Source organism: Xenopus tropicalis, chromosome 5, assembly GCF_000004195.4.
Source record: "Xenopus tropicalis strain Nigerian chromosome 5, UCB_Xtro_10.0, whole genome shotgun sequence".
NCBI lineage: Eukaryota > Metazoa > Chordata > Amphibia > Anura > Pipidae > Xenopus > Xenopus tropicalis.
The window spans coordinates 117,163,496-117,183,208 of record NC_030681.2 but is presented as its reverse complement, the minus strand read 5'-3'; the positions used below and the strand labels follow the sequence as shown (position 1 = coordinate 117,183,208).

The window sequence follows — 19,713 nt, the reverse complement described above, 5'->3', positions numbered from 1 at the left end:
TTGGAAACTATTAATCGCAGAAAAAGGACTGATCTACCAAGTCCCACTAGGTTGCCAAGGGATGCCGGCCGCTGGGAGTAGCAGTTGCACAAGACCTACACAGCCAGTTTCGGAGATCCCTGCCTTAGTGAATGAGTCACGCCTGACTAATGAAAATACTTTCTCTGCGGCTATACAGCCGAACCAACCAAAGGGGCGCTATTATCGACCAATCAGAGCCAAGAGACGCATCAGCCAATGGGCAAGAGGCAGTTACAAAAAATGCAAGTGTAATTCAAGATAAGTACAGTGTGGGCTGCCAGGGAAGGGAATGGAGAGGAGCGCAGCCTGAGAGAGGGAGCTGCAGGGCCGGTCCCTTACTAGAAGCAACACATACACCCGGGGACTCCCGGTGGCTCCCCCCGCCCCGGAGCTTTATATGCAGGGGAACCGATGAAGTGAAAGCCGCGCTTCTCCCAGCAGCGGAGCTACAGGCGGGCGGCAGCAGGAGGCGAGAGCCATGCGGGAATACAAAGTAGTTGTCCTTGGATCGGGCGGGGTGGGGAAGTCGGCTCTGACCGTGCAGTTTGTCACCGGATCGTTCATAGAGAAATACGACCCCACCATAGAGGACTTTTACCGGAAGGAGATCGAAGTGGATTCGTCGCCCTCTGTGCTGGAGATCCTGGACACTGCAGGCACCGAACAGTTCGCTTCCATGAGAGACTTGTACATTAAGAACGGCCAGGGCTTTATCCTGGTCTACAGCCTGGTGAACCAGCAGAGCTTCCAGGACATCAAGCCCATGAGGGACCAGATCATCCGGGTGAAACGGTACGAGAAAGTGCCCATGATTCTAGTCGGGAACAAAGTGGATCTGGAAGGCGAGAGGGAAGTGTCCTACGGGGAAGGGAAAGCCCTGGCGGATGAATGGAACTGCCCCTTCATGGAAACTTCAGCCAAACATAAAGGCTCCGTGGATGAACTGTTTGCCGAGATCGTCAGGCAGATGAACTACGCGTCCCAGCCCAACGGGGATGATCGCTGCTGCTCCTGTGTCATTCTCTGAGCCCCGGTGCTACATTGACTCCCACTGCCTGGCAGCACAGGGGCGTGTTTGTCCTGGGGATGTCATCTGCTCATCAAGTGGCTAGCATACAGTATGTGGGGGGCTCTAATGGGTCTTGTCTATTCCATGTGCCCAGGGCTCTGCGGGCAAAACACTGAAGCTTTGGCCAACACGAAAAGGAGATACATTGGAGATGCCTCAGCACGTACCAATGCCCTGTTTGCAGACAGACATGGACAGACCTACCCTTTGGGGTGCAGTTAGGAGGGCTGCCTATTGGGGGCCCTGCTGAGTACAAGGGTTTGGGAGGAATTGGGAGGAGAAGGCCCATAATTGTACCTCTTAGACTGTTCATGCAGCACCTGTAGCAGCATGGAGAAGGATCACCTGAGGAATGGAGTATAACTGTGGTATAGAGGGGTAAATAGAAACACCAGAACTATCCAACTTCTGGCCTTTCAGCTACTTCCAAACTGCAACGCCCAGCATCCTCTGAACATTAAAGGCTGCCTGGGGTTGCTAGGGGTTGTTGTTGAGAAACAGCTGCATGGCCACAAGTTGGTAAGCCCTGCTTACTACAGGGGATGGGGCCTCCTATTGAGTGGTTGATCTTGGGCCCCACCTCCACTAATAAAAGGCCTGGAAATGGGTGAGTGCATGAAGGGACCTACTCCTTAAATCAAGCCTTATCTAAGTTCTGAAAGGCACACAGAAATATCCAAATGGAATGGAGTCTCTCCCCACTCCCAGACTTGCAGTTCACCTGCTGACTTTCATTTTAGGTATCTATGCAAAGTTGGATGATTGTTACAGAGTATACATTCAGAAGTATTGCACATCTAAAATGAGATAAAAGATGCCAACATGGCTTGGGCGCCCAATGTGGCCTCCTAGCTGGTATGTGTGTTTGTGTGTGTGTGTGTATGAAATCTATTTTGTTTACCTGCTGTATCATATGGGGATCTGGGAAGATTATTAGTATTTTTTCTTATCAGCTGTGAAAGTGTTACAGATGTTTATGTTTTATGTGTGCTGGCAATAACTGATTTTTGATGCTTAGCTATTTAATATACAGTGAATTGACTTAATTGTGAGCCAGGGTCAATAGTGCCCTGTGTCCTTAGAGTGCCTTCAAAATTCAGCTGTTCCAGCCGGTGCCAACCTGTGAAAATCCTCAACAAAATCTCATTATCTTCTATTCTGAAAACTACTTAACAGTTTCCTCTCAGTAATCACACTGAACAAGCGTAGACAAAGGAATCTATTGTCCCTGGAACCTATTTCTGAGCCTGTTATTGTAATTTCCATGTCTTGCACATTTTTTGGAGGGGATGGCGATTAACCTTTTCTGTGTCCAGCAGACCATGCCAGCAAGAATGTAGAGTGGCACAGGAAGAGTCTTTAAGCATTTGTTTTAGTACGTGTTACGCCCCTCTTTCTGTTCTTACTATACCAGCAGTGGCTAACATTGCAAATCAGCCAGAGATGACAAATTGTGATGTACCAAGACCGTTAACATGTGTTATTTTATTTTCTGGACAGGCTCTGAAAAAGCCCGTCTCTTCTGTTTTAAACTGAGTTCAATACAAAATCCTTTGTGACATCATACGGTGTGTCTTCTTTTTATTTGGCAGTTAAAAGTAAGGGTAATTTAAATCCTTTAACGTGTATTATTCCCATTCAGTGCGCATGGTACTCCCCTATTAAGCAATGTAATTACATTGAGAGGAAGGAAAAGAAAATGCTATTTGCTAGAATATATTTCCTAGGAGTGCTGTCCTTGTTCCAGTGTGTATGTATGTGTGTATATATATCATTCTCCCTGTGTATTGACGTTGGTATCTTAGTGTGGGGATGTATTTGGGGTATTTAGTCTAATAAACAGGCAAAAACTAGTACAAAATAAGATTCTGGTGTTTAGGTTGGGCTAATATTTACATTGTATTTCGGAGTAGCAACCAATCAGACTTCTGTTTTGCATTTGACAGATAAAAGCGGAATAATAATTGGTTGCTATGGGTTCTGAATTTGGAATCAAATTACATACATTTTCTGAATTCCTCCCTCAGATCAGAAAGTTTCAGCCATAAGGCCTATAGCACTCGGGGTGTATTCCCATGGGCGGAGCCCATTAAACTAAATGACAGCATTGGTATGGTGCTTCTCTGGCAATGGTTTTTAGCATATGCTTTTGCACCACAGGACTTTTAAAAATATCACACGTTTCGGATATCTTAAAGAGATAAAGTCTGCTTTGCTGTATAGAAATGCCTCATATATACTTGCATGTTATATGTATTTACAGTCCTTCTAACTGGTCACTGCTGCTGTTGCCCACAGGGGCCCAGCATACTTGCCCCACAGATGTGGCTAGTCCAGCTGTTCCACTGGGCCAGTTTCAATTTTGCACCAAAGTTGCATATTGGTGTGGGTTAGAACTACTGTTTGTGCAAGTAAGTGAATTTTTGGGTTTATACAGATGCTGGGGCAGTTGATTGCAGCTGTTGGGAGTGCAAAGCCATGCTATTTTATATTCATGCAAAGCAGGGCCTGTTTGTATAATAGGAACACACTATAGCTGTATTGTAGTAGTAGTAATAGTAGTAGTAGTATCACTCTTGAGTCAAATTGTGTCATCTAATGTTCTTGCTGCACTTACGGTCCAGTGAAAGTGTGTTTCTATCTTGTCAATAGGCACTGCATCTAGGGTTCAGCTGCCACATTTACAAAAACCACAGCACCATAAGCATCGGATTAAATGCTAGAGGGTGCATAGCTCTGTAGGTATCTACAACCTGAGCATCTTTTGATAAAGTGCTTTTTCCATGTGGGCTTTCAGTATTGCAGGCTTCTTGTAGTTGGTAGTGTGATGGGTAAGTGTATTCATGAAGGAGATACACATGAGCATACACAGAGCTAACTTCCCCCTATACTGATTAGTGATCATGTGTCCAGAGTGGAGGAGGAAGTGTGCTTAATGCAGACACTGAGTGTTCCTCTTCCTGCTTCTATTTAATGGGGGGGGGGGGCAGTTTATTCAGGCTAGAAATAACTCTGTCTGCTCTGGGTTTTCTCTGCTTTGTGCTGTGTCACAAATAAGTGAAGCATATTACACAGCAAGCAGTAAAGTTGTGAAAGAATCGGGAGGGCAGGTTTATATGTATTTAGCAAGGAGTTGGCTTGTGCTGGCAAGGAATAGAATGCCAGGCATGAATCCCTTGAGCAGCAGATGGGCACCCGCAGTTTTCATTTATTTAGTTTTTTCCCTTTAAAATCCATTGCAAAGTGTAACCAAGCTGAGCAAGTGTGGCAGTGTGTATTTCTTACATTGAGTAAATAGATTTGGCCCAGTTCCTTGCATACCCTACAATCACTAAAGACCTAACATGGTCTCTTCTTCAGCTTCAAAACACCATCAGTGGATGGGGAAAAACACATTTTAACAGATCAGGAAATTGACAGCATGCAAAGTGTGTTGGATCTGTGACTCCCAGCACCCAATTACAGCCTTTGGCATTAGAATGCATTTTACAGTGTGACATGTGATAAGTGGAAAGTTTTCTCCGGGTCTGTTGCATAGCAACCAATCAGATATTTGCCTTCAGACAGCAAACCAATAAATGCTGCATGCTGGTTGGTTGCTGTGGTTTGAAAGAACTGGTGCAAACTTTGCATACTTTACATGACTTAAGGGGTACTGTAATAAAAGTGGCACTAGGTATAGGAGCCCATAGCAACCACACAAAGTTGAGTTATTACTTGTCACCTGTTAAGGAGCAGCTGATTCGCTGCTGTGGATTACTAGAACTGGTGCCATCTTTTATAACACTGTACCCCTGGTTACGTAATAAAAGTTGCAATGTTTATTACAGTTTTGCTTGTCACCTATAGCAACCAAAACCAGAGAGAATTAAAAAGTGGACATTTATTTGCCATGGGTTACTGCCACTGGGCAAATTTTAATGCTTTTTATCACATATAGGGGTCAATGTCCAAAGGATTTTGCCATCACTGTATTTTTAAAGAGAAACCACATGATTTTTGTTTCACTTAAAACAGAATACATGCAAAATTCTGTGTCATACCCCTTTCCTGCTGTTTATTGTTCTGGGGATAAAAATAACATCCTTCCGGAAAAAGTCCTTATTTACATAGAAATTGTGTTGATCCCAGGTATATGAAAGCTTTACCTGTTCAGAATGCATGCCCTATATACATCTAGAGATGTCATTTTTAATAAAAAGTTGCAGTGTGTGCTGGGTAATTGACAGTAATTGAGTTTCCCATCAAACATGATCAGCTCTCACTAGTAGGTAGGCAAAGATAAAGGGCTTGCTTACAATCACTAGGGATAGAGCTGCACCATTCAGTTAAGGGTGCTTTACTGGTTACTAAACTGTGAGGCTGCCCTCCCAGGGGCATGGAGACTTGGCAGGGGGAGCTTAGCCTGAAGGCCAGTTATTGTGCATCTATTTGCTCTCTTAGATACATCTGAAAGCCCAGCTTGAAGGTCAGTGTGAAATTTGCGGTGAAAATGTTTTTGAATCTATATCCAAATGCTTCATACATGAACATTTTTCTGTATCTGTAACATTGTCACAAGTTAAAGGGGTGGTTTACCTTTGAGATAACTTTTAGTACGTTGTATAGAATGTACTATATCTAGCAACTTTTGCAATTTTGTAATATTTATTTATTTGAGTTTTTGAATTACTTGCCTTCTGTTTTCTACATCTTTCCAGCTTTTACATGGGGGTCACTGACCCCACTAGCCAAAAAACATTTTCTCTTTGTGGCTACAATTTTATTTTTATTGTTACTTTTTATTAGTCCCTCTTCTTTTCATATTCTACTCTCTCATTAACAACACTGCCTGGTTGCTAAGGTAAACATGACCCTGACAACCAGATAGCTGTTGAAATTCCAAACTGGAGAGCTGCTGAACTGAAAGCTGAATAACTGAAATACTACAAAAAATAGCAACCAATTGCAAATTGTTTCAGAATATCAATGTCTACATCATATTAAAAGTTTATTTCAAGGTGAACAACCCCTTTAAGGGGAGCCCTGACCAAATGTCTAACAACTTCTGTTTTAGTGCTGGGTGTCCTGCACTGTACACCTGCCTTGCGCAGTTGGTTATGCCAGGATTCCATTCGTGTGTTACACCACTCAGTACTCCAGCTTGCACCAATGGAATCGTGCAGAGCTACAAGCTTTCACTCCCACCTCAGCACAGCCTCAGATAGCTCCTGATTTACAAAGTGGGTACATATTTTTGACCCATACTGGAAAATCCAACAATGCATGCAGTTGTTTTGTGCAAAGGCTTTTCACTGAAATACTGGTAATACAGCTGTATTGTGGGTAAAACAATATTGCTAGTTGTGCTGGATTTTTGTGGTGGTGCTGCATTAGAAAATAACCTCTTTTGTCTCTTACTGCAGCTGGACCTCCAATGGCAAAATAAATATGCAACTACTCCATATTGTTCAATACCACAAAATAGACTGTAATCTCAAGTGGTACAACTTCATGGCTTAAAACTCAGTGTGCAACACTTTTCTTAAACACATTTCTGCATTATATTTAGACAGGTTTTGTGTTACTGTATAGGAGAAGAAAATGCCAGGGTTCCTTTACTGGTTTGGAACAGACAATGCAAGTTCTACATTTGGCAGCACAAACAAATATCTAACGTACTGGGGCACTCGGGATTTCACTTCAGACTTGAACACTTTTTTGGAATCATGAAGTTCTGGAGAAGGAATTCTGTGTTAAATCCTGAGTTCCATGGTGTGTTAGACATATGTTTAGTAACTGGGGAAGTCCAGTGAGCACCAGGTCTGATTGAATACTTGGCCAGTTCATACTAGAAGGTGCAATCAGTTTTGCTGAATTTTTATTTTTCCAAAGTTTGAATGAGGCTTTGGCAAATTGGTGTGGCTGTAATTCCTATTAGTAAGGTTAAACTCATTTGTGTTCTGGAAAGAGTATACAGTCTGGTATCATGCTTGTGTCCCACTAATGAAAATAAGTGTCTGGTTAGTGTTTTATGGCATTGCTGAGACCATTGTCATTCTATGACCACTATAAATAGCTACAGACATTTTATTGCTGAGGTTCTCCAACTGTGGCGCTGCTCTATATTGCTGGCTCACTGAGTGCTAATTATACTCATTTAGTTTATGGATTATCCATGGCTTTTTTTGCATTACAAAGATATTACTATCTGTGTGAAGTAGAGCTGGCACAGGTTTTGGCTGGCAGGTGCATGACTGGTCAGTGGATGAGACCCTGTTAGGTCACATTTGACTTCTCTTTCTAAAACCAGAAACCCATAAAGGAGCATGGTTGTATAATAGGTCTCATCTAAGCCCACAAACCATGCTATTAACCTTAATGACTTATATTGTCACACTAGTATATCTTTCAAAGACTGCATGCTTTAGGGCAGGGCTACACACTTTAATCTCTCCAGGAAGTCAACAGAAGTTATTGTCTGAGCCTTTATTGGCTTGCAGCTACACAAAGCAGTACTTCTGGAGCAAAGACCATGGCAGTATCTGCAAGAATCGCAACTGACCCTCACTTATTTAGCAATAGGACACTGGGCCTCTTCTGCTCCATTTAACCTCCTTTTTTTCTGGCCCAGATAAACAAATGATGGAAAGATATGCTTGTACCAACATAATCTGACAAATATATCTTATATGGCTTGGTGGAACCTGTGACCCACTAGAGCTCAATTGCTAGAAAAATGTACAGTATTATGTGGAAATGTGCAGTTCTGCTGCAGCGTATTGTGTTTGTTTTAATAAAGCGACCAGCAGCTTTCTCCTGCTATAGTTCCCAGTATGCAACAACGGTGTTTATAAATACCTGTAACCCTAAATGTAAATTTTTAGTTGTGATGTCTCAAACAGACAAGGCCTGGGTTTTGTAATATTCCTGTTACAGGACTTCGGTCTCATCTGTTTAAGGGCTTTAGGGGAAAAGTTGAGAATCGCTTGTCCTAAGTTGCAGCTGCCTCAGCTCTTTGAAGGCATGGGGGAATCTCAAGAAATGGCACTGCTGCTACTACTGTTTTTAGCACTGATCAGCACTGATATTGTTTTGTGGAAGTTAGTAATGCAAATGTGCAGAAATTCAGAAACATGGGGGGAAATTACAATTACCGGCAATGGGACGTGAGCAGCACTAAGTTAAATAAACTATTATTTGTAAGAAATGTCCTTTCTTATGTCAGGAGTGTGGAGGGGTGGATAAAAGCGCAGCAAGGGCATTATATCCGTAATGGGCAGAATTAAATGTGGGTTTGACAAACCTCTTCATTTTTGTTCTTTAATTGTCAATTACATTTGTAGTTTAACATACTTTCTCTGCAACTTGCATGCAGGGCTGAAACTTTTGTGTAGCCCAGGGCTGTCCAGTAGTCCCACAGGCTAGATGTGCTTCTCAGTCTGATCTAGGGCTCCACTTACCTCTTTTCATGATATAATTCTAAGATATATCTGGCACTGCACTGCTATCCCCAAGTACATGGAATATTCACCAAGTTAGAGGAAATAGCCACTGATATAGCAATGAGTATATTTAATACTAGCAGAAGAAGTTGTTCCATCTGACTGCTCTGGAAATATGGGTATTGGATCCCTTATCTGGAAACTTGTTATCCCATAGACTCCATTTAAATAAAATAATTACATTTTTTAAAAATGAATTTCTTTTTCTCAGTAATAATAACAATACCTTGTACCAAATAAGATATGATGAATCCTTATTGGAGGCAAAAATTATCCTACTGGGTTTAATTAATGTTTAAATTATTTTTTAGAATATAAAGTATGGAGATCCAAATTGCAGAAAGACCCCTTATCCAGAGAACCCAGGTCCCAAGCATTCTCTATAACATGTCCCATACCTGTACCCCTGTATGATATTGTTTGTACTTTAAACCCATTTACAATAGTTAAACAAGTTGCATTTGGAGCTTAGTCTTGATACGACCTCTAAAATCATTAAACACTATATACGCTGAGATCCATATAACAGAACAGAAGCTGTTATTTCTATGCACATAACTATATTCATTGGTTATTTAGAAGCACTTGACTTATAGTCTACAGCTAAAAGCACAGTTATCATGAGCTTACAAGGCCAATGGTACGCTGTTGTATTGCTAAATTATAGAGATTTCATAGAGATTTAGCAGCCCTGTGTTCCATTAAACAGGTAACATGGAAAGGTTTGGGCCAGATGTAATTAAATGTTGGATAAGCAGCTTAGAAAATACCAGAGAGGTAAGGTAAGGTTTTTGCATGTAATTAGATTCCTTTATTAAAGCGATTCTGGCACGTTACAGGTTTTTTTAGGAACATGCCATTAAAAAGTATCTTGGAACTGATCTAACATGCCAAGAATAACATGTATCCTCCCTTCAGCCTTCATTACTTGTGCTGGATTTCTAACACCACATCAGCCATGTCTGAGCAGCATTGAGTTTGGGCTTGAACACCCAATAGACGGCAGCATTTCCATTTTTGTCCTGCCCCAAGCTATGTCAACACAAGTAGGCAACTGGGGGCTGGGAGGTGGCAAGGCGTTAGTTTTAACACTTTAGCGTCAGGATACTGACACCGTCCATCACATGTAAATGAAATACTTTACATAATAAAGTGCACAGGCTACTTTTTGAAACTATTTCCTTGAAAAAGTTCTGTGGTGACCCAAAGAAAACATTCCAAAAAGCAAGCACCAATGAGGAGGAGAGCGAGCACCCCAATAAGGAGGAGAGCAAGCACCCCAATAAGGAGGAGAGCAAGCACCCCATAAGAAGATTGAGCCCTATGAGTAGGAGATTGAGCATATTGTGGGAGCTGACTGCTCTTGTTACATGCAAGGAACTAATGTTTTAAAATGATTTACAATAAACAGCAAATTCTTTTTAATAGTTTGAATATTTGCACTGTGTGCTTGTAACATTCTCTGTTTCTGTTTTATACTTCACCTAATGTCAGTGTATGGAAACGTTCCCGTGTAAATCCTGGAATGTTGCAAGTCGACAGCCTTTTCACATTAGAACTGAACATGTTGGGGCTAGTAAAGATTTTATTTTAAAGGTGCAGTGGAATGCCCTGTCACATGGAAACATGTAACTGCATTTAAATAGTAATGAGCTAAATGCCTTTTTTTGAACAGTAAAGCTTGCTTCTGCTATGCTCATATATTTAATTATTCAGTGGATTTCTAGCATTGATAACTGAGAGCCTTATAAGTGAAATAAGGTCAAACGCTCAGCATTCACGCAAATGGAACATTAAAAAAGGTACGTGTGGGGTCTCTAGAATGCAACATGACATGGTTTAAAATACAACCACTACTGGTATTTTTGTGCATTAATTCTTACAAGTGTGCAGCGCAATTTCCAAATAACCGAAGTCAGTGCAGCTTGGGACACACAGAAGCAGCTTTGCCAGTATATGGTTACATTAAGGCCAAGACTGTGGTAACTATATACTGTTGCCTGGACCACATAGCAGATCCCTATATTTGCAAGTATAAAATATGCCATTTCTGTCTTACCCAGAGAATGGGTAGTTTCCAGCACCTCAAATTCTTCTCATTAGCCTTTTTTCAGTTCTGCAGTTTAACAGTGTTTTGTGTAAGAATCCTTCATAAATTCAGTAGTGTGTAATATCTTGGAGTGAGTCCATAGTGGCCATAGTAGCAGCTGGTTTGGGAAAGAAGAACATGTAAGCAAAGAACGTCACAGCCAAGTGAACCTCTGCCACCATTTCCACTGTCTGTGGGCGCTACAAACTGTGACCATTCCAGCAAGCGCACGGATGGCTTATATAGATGAGTTTTTGCAGAATACACTAATGTGGAAATAAAGTGCAGGTAACACAACCAAGTGAACTACATAGAATAACTGGAGTTGCTGAACAAAAATTATAAAAATTAGAAAACTTAAAAAAAAAAAAAGACCGATTGCAAATTATCTCAGAATATCAATGTCTACATCATACTAAAAGTTTACTCAAAGATAAAAAATCCCTTTAAGATATGTTTCGTAACTTTCACTTTTGAACTGAGTAGATGGTAGGGTACCTAAAACCTTAGAAAGAAGGCAGTTGGTGAAAAGTTTATGGTATCCTCAAATAAGGTCTCAAAAATAATAATAATGAGTTGCTTATTGTGACCCCTAATGACATAGGTTAGTTCACATCTCTGATAACTATGAATATTAACAATAGGAATGTGGTCTTTGCTTTCTGGAACCCAGACAACTGGAGAGTAAAAACACACAAAAAATGCAGAAGACCAGTTGCAAACATCCATAGAATATCAATGCCTATAAACCAGGGATCCCCAACCTTTTAGGGCAGTGGTACACGGGATATTAGTCGATTTGTCGCGGACGACTAACCTCCCCACAATGCCATCCGACCTGCTAGAATGTAAATCGCCGGTGGGATGGCATACGCGTCGCTGCAATGTCCCGAAGTCGCACAAAAATTCCTCTCAAGACAACTTCGGGCAACTTCGGGAGATCGCACCGACACGTATACCATCCCACCAGCGATTTACATTCTAGCCGGTGGGATGGCATTGCGGGGAGATTCATTGCCCACAACAACAAAGATTTGTTGCGGGGCGACAGATCTCCCCGTGTGCCACATTTAAATGGAAAAAGTGTTGGGGAGCAACACAAGCATGACAAAGGTTCCTGGTGGTGCCCATAAGAGCTATAATTGTCTATTTAATAGCCCCCATGTGGACTGGCAGCCTACAGAAGGCTCTGTTTGACATTATACTGGGTATCCCTTACCAGAAAGTTAAAAATGAGCACCTGCTTTGAGGCCACTGAGAGCAACATCCAAGGGCTTGGTGAGCTACATGTTGCTCACAAGCTACAGGTTGGGGAACACTGCTATACATCATCCCAAAAAGGTACTTCCCCTTTAAGGAACAATGGAGATCGTTAATATTTTAAATAGGAAATCCACTAATAGGTAACCCTTGCTGTAAGTAACCCCCAGAAGTGCAGGCTGCCGGGATATCCGCACAGGAGCACATAGGATGTGACATAATTTAAGGAAATACACTGGAGCCTCTATACTTCCCCAAGGGATAGTGCAGGGAAACCCTATTCTGCAGAACAGGAGAGATTTACATGGCAAGGAATAGATGACTAATTCCTACCATGGATGCTGGGATATGTAGTTCTGCAGGTACTACTGTATAACAAGTTGCTGTCTCTGGGTCAGAGAAACCGATTATTTGTCCCAGGGAATATTCCTTTCAGTTACAATATTTACATTTTGTGCTGTTTTACTGGACAGAGTAGAATCTGTCTTCACAAAAGGGATATTGTATGAAAGCATGGTTTGATTGGTCTTGGCATTTTTGTTGTGTACTTGTAGTGTAAATACCTCTTTTGTATATGAGAGTGACTGATAGCAAATATATTTACACACAATCAGATTCACTTTAAATGGTTGCTGAGCTGGGTGAAGGAAGCGGCTCTGTCCCTACAGAGAGAATGCAGCCTATGCAGGGAGTCTTGAGTTTGGAGAGGTTTCCAACATGGGAGATTAACCCCGAGGCTGCTAGCCACAGTTTATTACAAACGAGCTTGCACTTTGAACACCTTTGCTTTGGTCTGGTCACATTGCTAGCTTGTATTTGTGCTAGTTTAGAGTAATTTATAGAACATGTGAGCGCAGTTGTGTGTTATAGTTAAGCGCTGTTGTTGATCTCTAACACCCACTGGAACCATTGGAACCAAAGCAAATCTGACAAATTGACACATTTGAAAAGGCTATAAAAAAGGCACTGATAATGCACCAACATGTTAAAACCACTTTCTTGTCTGCAAATTATCCTTAACAGTTAGGACAGTGATAATAACTGTGATAAAATTGTGATTGCTGGGAATTTCTTACAGATCCCAGGTTGGAATGTTGCATTATCATTATTTATACTGCTTTATAGGCTCCGGCAGCACTTTCTAGAGTACAAGCACAAGGCATACCAGTCTGCACATACAGGCAATAACAATACCATAGAAGAAGAATGTGCTGATCCCATTTCTCTTAAACTAGTATCAGCGTATTTATTTTTGCATTCTGAGTCATAAAGGGGATTTCTGTGGTTTGTTCTTCCCAGCAAAATCCGGATTAAAGAAATACAATGATTTCACAATGTGTGTCATAATGCAATCGGACATTTCACTAAGGTCGGTAACAGCTTTGAGGCTTCTTTCTGAACCCTGGAAAAAATTCAGGGTAAATTTACACCAGAGCAGTAACCAACAGCAACCAATCAGATTGGCTTAGCAGGCAGCCAGCCTGAAGACTAAAGGGTTTTGTGGGCCACCTCTGGGATCTATGTGGTGTATGGCTGTGAGATCTATATCGTGACTTGAGAAAGGGCAGAGTGCTGCCCCAAAATGTCGCATCTATACCCAGCGTTGTACTCATATATAGGCACCCGAGGGCCTGTGCCTAGGGCAGCAGCTTTAGGAGGGCAGTCCTTAAGCCTTAATCTATAATAGATTATTTTTTTATAAGAAAAATAAAAATCTTCCCAGTCACCAGAGACTTGCTGTGTAAACGAGGTGCCAGAGCTAGGGGTGAGGGCTACCAGACACATTGTAGCACATCACAGACAGAATCAACGTGACGCGTAACTGATCACTTCCACATTCTTAGGAAAGTTTTAAGACCATACTAGCCACGGTACTAAACTTTATTATATTACCTCATAAACCTATAAAAGACACAAATGGGGGGAATGTAATAACAAAAGATATTTTAAATTCACTCAATTTGTTCATGCAAAGGAATACATTTTCATATTCCCCTCCATATTGGATAGAACTTGTCCACCTTGTAGTTCCTTAGTCAAAATGTATTTAAGTTTTCTTTAAAGGAAAACTAAACACCTGCCTTGTTGTTTGGACTAGTCAGATTGTTTTCTTTATGCTTTTTTAAGAGATTATCCTCCATATGTAATATAAGGCACTAAGTTTGCCCAGAAGCAGTAACCCATAGCTGCCAATAAGATGTTTGTTTCTGAACAGGTGACCAGTAAAGGCTACCTGTGTCTATGGGTTACTGCTCCCGGGAAACATGCCTTGTATTGTACATGGGGAGATTTAATGCCCATGGCTACTGTGGGCGACAAATCTCCCCTGAATGCTTCCCACAGGCATTGAAGAGAACCGACAGTGGCAAAACATACTTGGCACATCCAAACTTGCCCAAAGTTTCCATCAGAAACCGAAAAGCCACATATTGTTTGCCACCGGGAAAGAATTTAGGGGAGATTTTCTCTGTTTGTCATCATCCAAAGGAAATGCCATAGCTGGCTTCCCTCCCATTCCTGCACTGTGGTCACCGATTGGCACATTCTCAGAACAAGCTCTACACTGGCCTGCACATATGCACTGCTTTCCTAGCATCGGTATTAGGAGGGGCAAAGAAGAAGTTGCAACATTTGAAGCAAGTGCCCCACAGTACGAAAGCTATAAATGATCTGTGTTTTTGTAAGTCATTGCTGCAAATTTCATTCATAATTACTGTATCTCCTTGTCTTGGCCAGAAGTAACGTCTCTAAAGATGGATGATGATATACCATCAGTGCAGGGGAAAAAATTTCAGCAACTGATTTAAAGATGGTTAGCTTTAGACAAAATAACTATATCAGCTCTGGTTGGATCACTGTGCTTTTTAGTTTAAGAAGAACTAAACCCTAAAAGCAAATATGACTAGAAACGTTGTATTATATATACTGACCTTACTACATTAGCCTTAGGCCTCTAATACACAGGCATTTTTCCTAAATTTTCATTTCATACACTGAGTTATCCCAAAAAATAGGCTGCATTTCTTCATGCCGTTCCGAGGGTTGGAACAGTATGAAGGATCCACCAGAAGCAACTGCAATCATTGGGTAAGAGCTTCATTACAATTTACATAGAACACAACCTTTTTTGCAAAGTCCTACCACTCTCCTAGGTGGAAACTAATCTACAGCTTTTAATATCATATCTAGATTTGCCTATACTTTAGAGAGCCATACCCTAAGTATACTAAAAAATGTAAGCATTAAATAAACACAGTAGGATTGTTTTGCCATCAATATGGATTCATGCAGTTTGGTTACCATCAAGTACAAAGTACTGTTTTATTATTTGCATAAAATGGAGAGATCTCTATGGGAGATGGCCTTTTGTGTAATATTTTACTCTTAAAAGATGACAACAGGATACTTCTTTTCTGTTTTCAGATATGTAATAAATAGAATCTACACAATTTCATGCACTCTTGCAATTGCAGTAACTTCATACATTTCCAGGAAAACCAAAACTACACTATAGAAACTCATTAATGACATTGTGTAGATTCTTTCTGTTTACTCATATTGGAAACTCAATGCTATTTCTCCTTAAAAGGAGGTGGATATACAGTATAGCGGTTACTTACCATGTAATTCTCTTCCCCATTCTAGTTTATGTTTTATAGTCTGTTACAAATGTAAAGCTGTACATCAAACTTTAAATAAGAAAAGCAAAAGAAAATGTAATAGAAAAATAGAACAAATAATGATAATTGCATCTTTAAAAATGTATGAATGATAAGGACATTCAGTTTCCTCTAATACAACAGTTGAACAAATATGTTAATGCAATCAGAAGTTATCTATTAGTATAAATAAACACCATGCCTATGTTTTCCATGTGGGTGTAGATAATACCTGCTTCCAATCAAGTTGTATCAGACCTTTTAGAGGGAGAATGAGAGTGTTTAGATAGAATTGTAACAGTAGGCGGTTTTTACAGATCTACTCTCACAAATACTTTTGTGATGACATGAAACATAATTTGTGCAGGATTTTAATAGGAGTCAGGGGAAATGAACTCAAAGTGAAATTGTCTTTTCATATTAAAGAGAATTGACTGCATTTGTCTACCTGTCTATACCTCCATTGTTGTAAACAACTGTTATTAACTATAACTTACATACTAATTTATGTATCTCTAGTATAAGAGTAGAGTTCTTAAAAGGAAATTTTATGAGCTAAATACATAGGGAATAGCGTACCCCCTTGTATAAAATATAAGAATATTATAAATGTGGAAGTGTTCCACGACCACATATAGGCACCAGTGGTTTTATACGGGTCACCAAACTCAGAGGTGACATTTAGTATTCTCATATTCTCTTATAATACACAATACTACTATTTCAGATGATTTCTTGTTGCTATCTGTATGAATTTTGTGGTCACAGCCTCATTGGATCACGTCTAATTAAGTGGTTGAGCATAATTTCCCCTTTTTGCTATATATACCTGTATATAGGGGTTTTTTTTTTTTGTTTTTTCAAGTCTTTAAGAGGGGACTCTAACATAGAATTGCTAGTCCAAGTACCAAGATGCATAAAAAAAATGCCCATATAAATGCCTGACACAAAAGGGCTTATTTATCAGTTTTTGAATTTGTGAATTGTAGGGTTTTTTTCTACTTCCCAATTAAAAAAAAAAAAACCTCAAATATATGCTGATTTATTAAAAAATACAAATTTAAAAAACTTGATTGAATACAATTGTGGAAAAAACCTGAATACCTTGCATTTGTGAGTTTACAAGCTTGAATTGAAAAAATGACTCCCAATGAGTTCTACATGAACTTGCAAAATGTTTTTGGATATTTTGCTCTGAATAAATATTAAAAATTTGAGTCTTTGAACCTTAATAGGAATATTGGGAGTTTTAGAACAAAAAAAGTATTTTTTTTTTTTTTCAAGCAACTGCATAGAGCTTTGCCCCACAGATATTCTCTGCTCTTCACAAACGTTATGGCAAATAATATCCGAGACAAACAGGATATTTACAATGAATTAACTTTTCAGAAGATAGAATTTCAGTCCTATCATAATGCGTCACTGGTCATTTGTGTAGAAAGTGTCATTGTGTAGGAGAATATTTATGTAAATCTTTTTCTTATTTGTGCACAATGATCCTTATAACAGTCCCTTGTGTTAATCAGCTTTTAGAAAGGACTCAGTGTCTTGATTTAGTTAAGGGGATTACAATGGTGTGATGTCATCTCCTTTTAAATAAAGGACAATATGTCAACAGGGCAAGAAACAAATACTTATTGTGGCCATATTGCATTAGCATAATGGAGAAAAATTCGTTTGACATTTTTTGCAAATATAATTATCACTATATTATTTGTAGAACACCAGTCTTGTCAGCCTTTGGCATTAGGAATAAGACCATATAGATAATTACTGCCCTATTTGCAAGTTCTTTTACTTTTGCTTCCACAGCACTGCATCAGTACAACTCAGTAGATGCAAACAAGGTCCTGTTAGACAGAGGTACTGCTGCAGCCCTTTTCTCTTTGGTCTCCCATAGTACCTACTGTCACCACTGCAGCCTGCAATAGCTTCTGACTCCCACTGACTCCTCCACAGCTTCTAAAATTACTCAGAACTCCAAAGCAAACCCTAATCTTGCTAATTTCTCTTCATCTTTCAAAATTCTCCTGAAACCATATCTTGATCTTTATTTTTCCTCTTGCCTTATCTCCTCAGCTCTTGAAGATCCATGCTCTCTGGAAGACCTACTCTTAAGGTGGCCATACACGAGCAGATCTGCTCGCTTGGCGATGTCGCCAAGCGAGCGGATCTTCCCCCGATATCCCCACCTACGGGTGGGCGATACCGGGGACCATTTAGGTAAAAAAAATAATAATCCGATCGTTTGGCCCTGGGGCCAGACGATCGGATTATGTGGGCGGCAATGGGGCAGTCGGATCGGGGACCGCATCAACGAGCCGATGCGGTCCCCGATCCGACCAGATTTTCTAACCTGGCCGATCGAGATCTGGCCAATTTCAGGCCAGATATCGGTCGGGCAGGCCGCTCTGTTCTGCCCATACACGGGCCGATTAGCTGCCGAATCGGTCCAATATCGATATCGGCAGCTATAGTCGGGCCGTGTATGGCCACCTTTACTTACGCTGTGTCCTAACTTAAAGGGCTGGGTCACCTTAAATTTTGTATGTTATAGAATGGACAGTTTTGAGCAACTTTTCAATTGGTCTTCATTTTATAGATTTTTTTTTTATAGATTTTTTATTATTTGCTTTCCTCTTCTGACTCTTTCCAGCTTTCAGTAAATAGGTAACTGACCCCAGCAGTCAAAAAACTATTGCTCTTTGAGGCTACAATCTTATTGTTTTTATTACTTATATTTTTACTATTTTATTTCTATACAGACCCACTCCTATTCATATTCCAGTTTTTCACTGAAACATGCTAGGGTAATTTGTACCCTGGCAACCATATAACTGCTAAAATTCCAAACTGGAAGAAAAAGCTAAATAATTCAGAAACCACAAATAATACAAAATGAAGACTAATTGCAAATTGTTTCAGAATAGCACTCTCTACAACATACTAAAAGTTAATTTAATGGTGAACAACCCTTTTTACTGCTTTAAAATCATGTTAATAACTCTTTGCAAAACCCCTTGCTAAATGGTTTTCCTGTTCAGCTAACATGAAATATAGACATACTCCTTTCCATATTAATCAGCTGAGATGCATGTTGCCAGCTATATATGCTTCTAAGCAACCATGAAGTATGCAGCTGAAATGATTACTAAAATCATCCATGAGGTATGGGAAGTTCTGGCAATACTATGCTTTTATAACTAACATCTGATTAGTAAATGAATGTATTTCTGCAGTACATGGCAATATGCATGAGCACTGATTATTATTCAGCCCTTAATCAAAGATTTTATTAGCAATGTTTTCTCTAAGCTGTATGCTTGTATATGTAAACACAAGTTGTGATACCAGTGCAATAAAAGAGAAAGAGCGAGTGCTCCTAAACAAGGATAACACATCATTCTGTATTTGCGGGAACCACCCACAATGTCACACATGCTCCATAAAAGAAAATATTGCATGCATGACTTAAAGGGGTTTAAACATAAAAAAAACTCTAATTCTAGACAGCATTCTATTGCACATTTTCAATGGTTTCAAAGTTGTTTGTGATTGTTAGTACTACTGAAAACAGTAGCTACCTTGCAGCTGACAATATAAACAATGTAGCAGAAGCCAGCTGATTAACAGACCTGAGTAGAAGAATGGAAGGGATTGCAGGAAATGGAGTCTTGGCTAGAGGAGAGATTACATCTGCTATTTACCTAAGTGGATGCAAATTTGAAATCATGCTAAAAGTAATGGGCTCCCTACAAAGCAGGCAATTGCTATTATGCTGGAATTCTGGGGAAAAACATGCTTCATTGTGCATAGAAAACATGCCAACAGTTGCATGTTACAGACTTTGAACTTTGAGTTTGTGTGAGCCCTTGCGTAGGTGTAGCACTGTGCCAAGAATTTCCAAGGAACCATATGATAAGAAATGCAAATGTGAGCAACACAATTCTACTGACATGGGTATTATCTAGAAATCTGCATGGGTCTAGTTGGGCAGATCCAACCTCAGCATTGTCCTGCTGTGTTCCCCCACAGACCCACTACCCAACCCACTATAGCGCACCATGTAACATGAATTTAAGGTATGGTGATCCAAATTACATAAAGCACCCTATATCCAGAAAACCTCAG

The 19,713-nt window shown here is 40.1% G+C and overlaps 1 protein-coding gene across 1 annotated transcript; it reads left to right on the top strand.

The window, feature by feature from the left end:
• The first annotated feature begins 388 nt into the window (after positions 1–388).
• rap2b (RAP2B, member of RAS oncogene family) lies at positions 389–2,654 on the top strand. The gene is given in 1 exon segment (NM_001035115.1): positions 389–2,654. A coding segment is annotated over 1 exon segment (549 nt). The 5' UTR covers positions 389–499; the 3' UTR covers positions 1,049–2,654.
• Positions 2,655–19,713: the final 17,059 nt, after the last annotated feature.